The sequence below is a fragment of the Chaetura pelagica genome, unplaced genomic scaffold, assembly GCF_000747805.2.
Source record: "Chaetura pelagica isolate M959 unplaced genomic scaffold, ChaPel_1.0 scaffold68, whole genome shotgun sequence".
NCBI classification, from domain to species: domain Eukaryota; kingdom Metazoa; phylum Chordata; class Aves; order Apodiformes; family Apodidae; genus Chaetura; species Chaetura pelagica.
In genome coordinates this window covers 4,964,779-4,975,327 of record NW_009954407.1, presented here as the reverse complement: position 1 = coordinate 4,975,327, position 10,549 = coordinate 4,964,779, and the positions used below count along the sequence as shown (strand labels likewise).

The 10,549-nt window shown below is 40.1% G+C and overlaps 1 protein-coding gene across 1 annotated transcript; it reads right to left on the bottom strand.

The window, feature by feature from the left end:
- Nucleotides 1-215: 215 nt before the first annotated feature.
- On the bottom strand, nucleotides 216-8,713 carry LOC104394702 (hyaluronidase-1-like). The gene is made up of 3 exons (XM_010004335.1): nucleotides 7,796-8,713; nucleotides 1,492-1,581; nucleotides 216-644 (listed from the first exon to the last, which is right to left on the bottom strand). The coding sequence occupies exons 1-3, from the start codon at nucleotides 8,711-8,713 to the stop codon at nucleotides 216-218; spliced, it is 1,437 nt and encodes a 478-aa protein (XP_010002637.1).
- Between the last annotated feature and the right edge of the window lie 1,836 nt (nucleotides 8,714-10,549).

Below are 10,549 nucleotides of genomic sequence, written 5' to 3'. Positions count from 1 at the left end.
ATTAAACCATGAGTTAAGAGTAAAGGAGCTGGCAAAAAACAGGAGGCTGCTTTCAAAAAGTTTAGTGCCTGAAACAATTCCAGGAGTAGGACACGAAGAAAACAGAACAAAACTATTTACTCAATGACGTGCTTTACCTTCATAATAAAAACTTGCTGAGAAACAGAAGTCTTAGTGGTACCATTTCTTATTTCTTAGCTCTGCCTCAGAAGACATCAGTGTGCAGTATAAAGAAGACGAAGCTGCAGAGCTCCTAAGAGGAAGACATAAAACTTTTCTTTTCTAGATCTACTAAACACAACGTGAACCCAGCGCTCCATTAGCCTTTGGTCAGGCAGTTCACAAAATATCCCCGTCCAGCCCTGGTAACACTGGCACATGAATCTTTGCCTCATGCTTTCAATACTCTCCAGGCTGGGTTCACCAGTCACCTGGAATCTGGTACCCCTCTCTGAGTGATGTGCTTGGATCTTAAAGTTAGCGGGTGACAAATGGAGGTAAGCAGAAGAGTCGCTGTTTTTGCGGATACATCTTCCATTCTTCTTACACAGGACTTTGCTACAGAGTTTGGCTGCTGAGGTCACATTAATGATGTAATGTCCTAAAGGTCCATCAACATATCTTTTCACAGTTGAACAGCTCTCCTGTAGAAAATAAAAGACCACAACATCTAAGAAGATGTTAGTACAAAACTGTTCTTGGCTAAAGTAACCTGTTGAGATAAATCCTGGTGGATTTACATACTAGACTAACCTATAAGTGTAAGTGAATTTACCTCCTTGGGTAAGGTTAGCAAAACATGAACCTCTACTGTATTGTCTATTTGGGTGCTTGGTAGCAACATGTAGTGTTAGAATAGGGAGAAGCCCTAGTAAACAGAAAAAGAGTTTATAAGCTAATCTGAGACTAACTAGTTCCCTAAATAGAGATTTCTAGTAACTACTGGCAAGGACCAGTGCATGGGACTCACGGGTTTTAAAGCACATACTGAGTCACTCCTTTGGTCCTGATCTCTGTATCTCCTTTAGCCTACAAGGAGCAACACTGTTTGCAGAAACCAGCACAGAAACTGTTGCAGCTGGAGCTAGGAAGTTCCAGTTCATAATTCCGTTTTCTTCTGCCTATCAGTGGTGCTTTGACAGAGCCTTCAGGAAGAGGACATTTTTTCTCAACTTGGTGACTCAACAGGAGGGTCTCCCTGACAGTTTTGTCTGACCTTGTCCTCTGTACAGTAAATAATCAAGTGTACATTGTCACATTTACTATATAACTTCGTTAATGCACTATTTTATATCAATAAAGTATATTGTTGCTTCTCTCTTACAAGCAAAGTGCATCTCTCACTCCATCCACAACAAAGTAGTACTGAGCCATCATCCTCATTCACTGGCTGATGACATTGATAAAGACAGATAGGTGCTGCAGAGGATGTGGTGCAAGAAAAGAGATATTGAGGTGATTCCTAAATACTAGTAAACAGATGCAACCTACCTTTGAGCTGGCATATTGCATACTGCCCCAGAGAACAACTCCGGCTGCTCCCAAGGCTGCGCTTTCACCAATGGTGCTGACCAGATCCGTCTGAAAAAGAAGGCCAAAACAAGACATCAGAAAACCAAAGATAAATGAAGGAAAAAAAAAGCCCTAGGATATGGCCATCACTTTGTTTTTTGGTTTAGTTTGGTTTTGGTTTTTGTTGTTGTCGTTTGGGGTTTTTTGTGGGTTTTTTGGTTATTTGTTTTAGTCTGTTTGGATTTTTTCTTTTCCTCAGGGACAACATCAGGCCTGTGGTGCATTCCTTCACAATAAAAACACTGTTTAGTTTAGAAAGCTCTTCTGTGTATCTCCAAAAGTTTGCATAGGTTGCAAACATTAGTGTGACTACTAAAAAATGAAATCATTATCGTTTATTCTCCAGAGGTCTTCCAACCAAACTGATGGAGTAAGAGCTGAACAATCTGTTTTGTCTACCAGTTTTTGAGTGACTACCATGCCTACATGGGCACCATTTTTGGCAAGTGATGATAAAGGTGATCACACACTGTTGTGTCACCCTTACAGTGTCTAATTGCAGTTGATAGGCATTAGGCAGGTGTCTAACCTGTGCTGCTTTAGCCTTGCCAATATAGTAATAGCCATGTTATTCCTAACAGTGTGAATGCCATTATTCCAGGAAACACATCTAATTTGAAAAATTAGTTTCTCCCAGTGTTACCTAGTGCAAAATGGAGGGGGAGAAAAAACACAGATTTGCCTACTGACTTAACCATGTCTACTTTTAGAGGTGTACCAATAAGCAGCTGAGTTGTAATGATCATCAGTAAATCAGTTCTACCAATCCACAGACTGTGTGTAGGGCTGGAGTCACCGGTGTCTGGCCAAAACCATAGCAATGTAGCTTGCAAGTGTCTTAAAGCCGTTCCCTGAGACTGTGAATATTGCATGAAGAGAAATGCAAATGAAATATTAGAAAATATGGAGGAAGGATATTATTTCCCCCTCAAATTTCAAGGCATGATCAATTACATATGTAATAATTTCTGTCTACAAACATTGATAAGAAAGTGATTCCCGATTAGTGTTTGTAAGGACAGATATTACAATATTCCTCAATGTGATGAAGAAAAACGTTAGTGGGTCCTGATGCAGTCTTTTCACTTCTTTTTAGGAGGGGAAAAAAACCCAAACAACAGAAACCAAATAAAACCCCAACCAACAAAACAAAAATTAAAGACCAGCAGATTATCACAGTATGGTGGTGGCACCTTGGAAATGTAAAATGATAGAGTGGAAGAACCATGTTATTATTCTTAATTACTAAGAAATACTGTATTTCACTGTGTAAGTGGGCCTGTTGATTTACCAATGCATAGTTAAGGAGTCACTGCTTCTGAAACATTAAGGTGTGACAGATATAGAAGGTGGCATAAAAATGTTTTGAAAAATTGAGAATCTGCTGAAGAGCTGAAGACAACTAGAGAGAAGTCAGAGAGAGCAATGACTTTGAACCTTAACTAAAAGGTTGGACAAAACAGTGCAGACATCTGAAGGAGTGAAGCTTGTCTACGGGCTCTTAGTGTAGGGTTCAGAGTGATATAAGGTATATAATTGGTCTTGCCTCAAGTTTGTGTTGCTTCTTATCATTCAAACAGTCCTTTAGAGTGTCATTACTCTTAAAAGTATATAGTCTGGTGCTCATTTTATAAAAGGATAGTGGCTTGGGCTGCAGTTGTTTTCCTTCATGTGGGAAATGGTTGGTGGATTTTTTTCTGTGGGAATTAATTTATCAGTGAAAACCCCCCACAAAACAGTATGTGAATTAAAGATCAAAATTTCAGATATTAAGAGAATGTGAAATCCAGCCTGATCTCTTGGTAATTAGTGTTCCCAGGCTTTCCTCATCAGCAGAGCATTTTATGAAGATTACCCAAATACAAACACTGGGCTGTGATTCTACGTTAGCCTCTTGATGGTTGAGTGATTTAGATCCAATTAACAAATTAATTAAACCTTTTCAGACAGTCAAAATAAATAATCAATAATTATTTATCATTGCTGGATGAACTAAGACCTGAGCAAAACCCCAAAAAGATTTTGTTAGTAAAATGCTGTAGGAGTTGGCTTGTTAGTAAATCCAGGTTTTATTCCCTCATATTCCACAGCTTTCTTCTTGTAGAAATAATTTAGATGCAGATCCCCAAAGGGATTTCAGCACTACATGTCTGATTCACATGAGTATAAAATAGTCAGCTCCAAGAGCATGACCCTTAACGTTCACCTTGTCCTCTGGGTGTGTGAACTCTAATAACTTCACAACTGAAGTTCCTGAGGCACCCAGCTCCCGCTTTCATGCACACCTAGAATCACCACCTTGTCAATCCTGAGAAATGCAACACTTTTCTCAGGCTAAGGCCAAAATCTGCCATTTGATTCAAGAATACATTCCCCTAGGGATGCCTAAAAGGGACTTTTAGCACCTGCACAGATGTTGGATACTGGAGAAAACAGCAGCCCACTGAAAAAAATAATAACGATTTAAAAAAAATCCTCCTGAGAACAAAGGAGAATTAGAAAGAAATGGGCTGAATTTTTCTCTCTTCCCTCATGCTTAGAAGGTACATTACCTCTAGGGAACCCTTCAACAGGTTCACCACAAGGTTACAGACAGCATTGAGAGATGTGCCATTCCTCTTTCTAATGCCATTTCGCCTTGCATCAGTTCAATGAAAGTTCAAAGGGAAGCAACACAAACAAGTGAGAACCAGACTACAGCCTACAATTAATTCAGCTTAGTTAGGTAACTTGCTCACAAGGAAGGAAAGAAGGTTTCTGACCCATAGTTGCATCTTTTACTGAGTGCCTGACTCAGGTTCAGTACTCAAAAGCCACCAGCACAGAAGGGCTATACTCTGAATAACCTATGAGCAGGAGGTTACATCCACTCTTGTTTTTTCTCTCTTATGCACTTAATCTTTTTGGTCTGGTGATTCCCTAAGTTTTTCCTGTTGTATAACACAGGATTCACCCTGAGCGGGGAAGACAACTGAGCCAAGAGCTCCTGTACCAGAGCTGGATGCTCTGACCACCAGATGGTCGCACAAAGAGGGCAACACCACCAACAACCCCCCCTGCCACAGACAGGGCTAGCAATATATATTTCATCACTCATCCAGGTATTTTAAGAAAAGGGTAAATAAGTGTCTCTCATAGTGGCTGAGAGTGGCAAATCAGGAGCAAAGATAGGGAGGTGTATCTTTGAAGCCCCAGGTGAGGCACAGGAGCTCCAGTAGCCTCCTCAGACACAACAGACCTGGTCTGGGGGCTGAACCTAGCACCGCTCCTCACAGAGCACATCCAGGCATTATGGGGGCTCACTGGAATGGCTCTGCTGTGGGAGTACCTTGTAGTACCCTATGAAGTACCTTATATGGAAACATATATGCAATTTAAAAAAATGTTATTCACCACTTTAAATATAGCCATCTTGACATTTGTCTAAGTGGGAATCCTGTTTCACTCATTGTATCAGATCCTTGTCCATCCATGTTAGAGGACTGTCCTAAAGAGACAGATTTATGGGTCAGCTGCCACTTAAGCATCTGATATTTCTTCAAGTCGTAAAAAAGTCAACAAAGCCTCTTCCCTTCTGATACTCATTCTCATACAAACTTTTGGGGGCAGTGTGCAACAACCAAAGATCCTTAAGATCATGCTGGGCTGTCTCCAAGCAAACAGCTGATTTAACAGAGATGGGGAAGATCTAGTTCCTATCGATGCTTCTCCATATTTTGCTCATCCAAGGCACTGCATTGGACACTAAATAAATGAGAGTTGAGCTGTTTCAGTTTTGGAGCTTGAGAGGAAACAGGACAGCCAGTTCTAGTTACATACTGAAGAAAGAAAAATAAGTACATGTGTAATCTTTCCTTTAAATTTTCAACAGTCTCAGTTTCATGCATATGTTTTCTGTATTCAGAAATGGTAGTGAGAGCCTGGCGTGGTTGCAGGGAAAGGTCTGTCTACATCTGCACACTTGGTCATCAGAGAAGACTATGAATAGGTGAAAGAAAGAAGTTATTATCCATTATTGATAATTTTTTTAGTTGTCATCTTGCTTTATTAATGACTTCAGCCATCTAGTCAGGAAGTACAGATGCTACTGTGTCACTTCCTTCCCCCACACAGTTAGTAGGCAATTGTCAAGGCAGATAGTTTCTAAATGCTCTACAGATGGCAAACTGTTTATGTGCATTTCCAGCAGATACAGAAAGCTCTCATAATGATTTGGATCCCAATTCAGAATTTCTAAGCTGTTCCCAAGAAAAAAAAAAAAAGCAGGATTAATTTCTCAGATATCTTATGCACAACCCACCTGATTTCCAGGTGCAGTCAGGATGAAAGGTGCAGCAGACATAGAGTTACAGTCAGCTTGGGTCTTTCATCTTTCTGAAGCTCTGCTAGACATGTGTCTCTCCCTCAGTAACTCTGACTCACAACCATTCTTTCTATTTAATTCCACTATGATATTTACTTTATTTTACATACTGTGTGCAAAAGGGCTTACACAGAAGGCTTGAACGTATCAGCAATAATTCTGTTCAATCAGAATGTTACAGCTCTTGCACAGCTTGATGGAGCAGGACACTGGTTCTCCTGGCTCAGTCTCTGTCAGGGCTCAAGTATCTATTAGCCTGCTATCCCAATTTTTCTATGCAATTTAGCCTGGATGTTATTGTACTGTACTGGCTCCTTTTCCTGTCACATTCATGCACATTGTTGCTGGAGCTGGGAGATTTCATGCCTTGTTTGTTTGTGAGCTTCACTTAGAGTTATGCAATGGGTCAAATGAGGAGCTCCAGTCTAGTCTAAAATCTGAACACTCCAAGCTACCACTGTGCTGTTCAGAAAATAGATTGAGGTAAAACAGTAACTTTATACCATCACAGATTCTGAAGTAATATATAACATACTAGTTGTCATAGATTTCAGTGAAATTTGTGGTATTTTTATAGGGACCGATTTATATTATAAAAATGCATTATTTCAGCCTGTGCATTTGAAGAATGCTCATTTATTCCATGGCCTGAGTTACTGAGTGGAGCCGTTTTTTATTAAATCCTGCCCATACCAATCCCAGTGGCTCCTGCCTTCAATGTTCCTGCCTGGTGTTGCCTATGTGTCCATGATATCTGAGTCAGCTAGGACCTGCAGTTTCCACATCACACAGAAACTGCTCCAGAATGTCTCTGGGGCTCCACCAGAGCTCTTCAGCTCCAGGCTGAAGCCACAGGCAGCCTAGGTTTTGCTAGACTGACCACTTCACTCTCCCTTGGCCCTTCTTTTTGCTGTTCTGGTTAGAGTCAAGCCATCCCTGGCACTAGCAGAAGTGAGCTTTCATGTAACAAAGGGATGGAGCACCCTCAGACAACCTTTAGCCATCAAGGGTTTGTGTCCATGAGCTCTCTGCCCCAGATTTCATCCCCTCTCCCCTCTCATGGAATTAATAGCAATCAAAGCAAAACTTTTGGTACCTGGGACAACTACTAGAGAAATCAATAATTATTTATGCTCCCTATTATGTGCCTAGACAAAGTCAGAGCCATAATCATCATTACTTGTCCACAAAGTCTGGGATTTGTAAGCGTATACCTTTACCATCTATGTATTTATTGAGCTTTATCATTGGTTGAAGGAACATTGTGTGACTCAAAAACTTAGTTTCTTTATTTAAAGGACTGCACGTTAGCACTAAATGTTCCATCACAGAAATATGTGAACATGTTGTATCTCTGAAAAGCAAGATGGCCGATGCTCATCATGCATGGAGTTAGAAATGCCACCCCAGACTAGTTAACTTGACTGTTTATTTCTATACTGAAAAAAATTACATTTGAATACAGAAACAAAAAAAGCCCTGAGGCTCCTTTCTCATGAAAATTTATCTTTCCATTACAATAAGTAGTTTTAAAAGTCATGTAAATTTGTGAAGTTCATTTCACAAGCTGTCCTGAAGAATTAAAGTATCAGAATGAATTACTTCTTTAGGAAAATTATTTCTTTGTACTTTCTTTCTAAATTACTCTCATTAAAATATACATCATCGTCCTACAAAAGCAGACCAAAGCATTGCAACATTTACTATAGAAAGGTGTAGTTTAGTACTTTTATACTGTACTGTGAGTAGAGCACCTTAAAACACACAAACACATAAACATTTATACAAGGAAACGTTTAGAAAATCCTTTTTCTAAGAGGCTGTTTCTAAATTCTAAATTTCTAAACTCTGTCTGCTTACCTCTGTTAAAACATGAAAAGTATAGGCATAAAATGGTCTGGAGTAAACAAAAACAGGCAAAACGTAGTCTTTTCTAGCAATGGAGGCAACTCGAATCGCCTCCTTAACCCGATAATGAACAAACTTTAGTGCATTTGGACTTGACTTCAGTATATAATCCAGGTATATAGAAGGGTAGAGAGCAGTGCTTTCCTTCCACAGCCAAAGCAGGTGGTCATTGCGGGAGGACTCAATGGCAGGACATTTCCCCGTGTATGTTTGGGGATGTTCTTTGTAGTCATAATTGTAGCAGTCTGGGTAAAGATAGTAACCCCACAAACCGTTGGGTCTCATATGCTCTGCCAGGAGGATAGTGCTGTTCATAAAACTCTTGCCAGCATTTTCAAATTCCTCTTTTGCCACTTTCCTAATTTTGCCCTCTGGCCACTGAGGGTGTCGTGTCCTAACTATCTCAAGAGATTTATTTCTATAAATGCTTTTATTGCCCCAGTTCCTATCCCACTGGGGTCTCCAATTTTCCCAGTCAATGACTGCAAGTCCCTGAAATTTCTTCATGGGTATGCAATAGTCAATGTCAGACTTGGCTTTGTTTAAGTGTTTGATAAGACTTTCATTCTGGGGCACCCCTCCATTGACAGGATCTCCATTATCTGAGTAGTAGGGATAGTATCCTAAATGAGTATGATAGAAGATTGTCACATTGGAGCCGCTCAGAGTCTCGTTGGTGTTGGATGCAATGTCAAAAATGCTTAGATCCAGGTCCACCTTGTACCGTAGCCTGCACTGCTCCGTTGGTGCATTCCAAACAACTATGAAGGGCTTGTGCAGAGCCAGAGGGGCCCGTGCTGGCTTTGGCAGCTGAGCATCAACCATAGCAAGCAGCACTGTCACTGCTAACTGTTTGACCCAAGCATCCATGGTATGGTTCTGTCCTGGGAAATTGTTATGATGTGTCCTTGAAAACAAAAACGAGAGAAGACATGTTAGAAAAGCAGTAGCCACCCTGGAGGCAAATAGGATGATAAAGGGATGTCTCTGGATTCATTTGCTTTTTTGAATTTTATACCCAGTGCAAACAGAGAAACATGCAAAGCTCTGATCTTGGTCTAATTTCAAACACTTTGAAAGATGTTTTTAAAGATTTTGCTGCTTGGAAGTATGCTCTGATGCTCAGCTTTTTTGCTTTCCTCCTCACCCAGGCGCCTCACACAGTTGATCCAGACTTTTCCATAACTCTTATTTACTGCTTGATGTCTTAAAAAATGAGTTTATAAAATAATAACTTAAAATAGCAGTATAAAAAAGAGCATGCTGCTTATTTGAAATTTCAGCATCCAAGCATGCTCTGCCATGGTCACTCTAACTTGCCTATAACATATCATCACAGTGGGGCATCGGGCTTCTTTACTCTCTGTATATGCTAATGGTCACAATAGGCAAGATAATTTAAACAAAAGGCAGAAATTTCTACCTCATATAGATGAAAACAGAGAACTCAGAAATCCTGCAATTTTCAGCACATCTGAAAAAAACTAGTTACCTACACCTGAATCTAATTTCATTTTCTAAATGAATGGATGCAGGAGTGATAATTAATCTGCAGGCTAGAAGGGTGATACTGTTAATGACTTAGTGGCTTAAGCTACCTTTTATATTGAAAACAAATTAAATATCAATTTGTTAAAGAAAATAAATTGTGTTAAGTGGTCCTGAACTGGATGGAGAAGCATGCTGAATCTTTTAAAAGGGACCTATTCTGTAGAAGTGGGGGCTTATTAGCATTCATTTTTCCTTTCAAGGTCTTCTCTTTTCCCTGACTTAAAGGCACACTGGCCTGGGGACTACTAGTACTGTGGGAGCATCCAGAGTTGCAGAGCTGTTAGTACCCACACCCCCACTTTCCACCCCATGGGCAGATGTTCACCTTCTCCCTGCAGTCTGCTACTCCAGAATGTGCCCCTGCTACTACCTCTTCCCCAATAAATTAATCTCAACCCTGTCCTGAGTATGTCATTCACGTCTCTCTTCTCGGGAATAAAGTCATTATTATCAATGCTAATCTGCAACCACTACTTGTTGGGGTCCCGCTGATGTACCAGCTTGAATCCAGAGGTCACAAAAATTGTTTGCTGTTATGAACATGTATAGTACGACATGGCTTATCCTCTCATTTGTTATATCTGTCAAGTTTCTCCATTTTATTCACATGTTAAATATCATTAAGTTGCCATTACTGTCTGCAGTGCAGGTTCAGTTCATGCACTGGCCACGTGAATGTGAAATGTCCTGAAACTGGGTATTTCCTTGCATCAATTTTTAGTTATTTCCTTTTTTTGCCTGTAAAGTCAGACCCAAGTTATCCTATCATAATTAGCCTAACCTCACTTGTCCCTAGTATTTTGTCACTCAGTTTATGTCAATTAATCATTTAACTCCTTTCCTGGACAAGGAAATCTCTTCACACTTACTCATCCATTAGCTCACAGCCAGGATCTCTAAGTTTCTTGCTTTCCAAACCAGTATAGTCAACACAGTCTCTACTCTAAATCCCAGATTTTGTAGTACTCCTTGGATATTGCCTTTTAATCTGTCATGGAATGCCAAATATACAGGAAGGCTGCAGGTGTTACTGATAAAATCTGCCAGACTTACTAGAGAAAAAACTTTCCACTGCTTGAAAGTTTGTTGGCTCTCCTTTCTCCTTGCTGTTTGTCCATCCTCTGGGTTTGGTGTTTCTTTTTGCATCTGTCACAT

Bases quoted from the DNA above. Each gene is read 5' to 3' on its own strand.
- LOC104394702 (XM_010004335.1), bottom strand. From the start codon at position 8,713: ATGGATGCTTGGGTCAAACAGTTAGCAGTGACAGTGCTGCTTGCTATG. The intron at 1,582-7,795 runs GTAAGCAGACAG...CTTCTTTTTCAG, and splicing joins CTTTTCATGTTTTAACAGAG to ACGGATCTGGTCAGCACCAT. The intron at 645-1,491 runs GTAGGTTGCATC...TATTTTCTACAG, and splicing joins TGCAATATGCCAGCTCAAAG to GAGAGCTGTTCAACTGTGAA.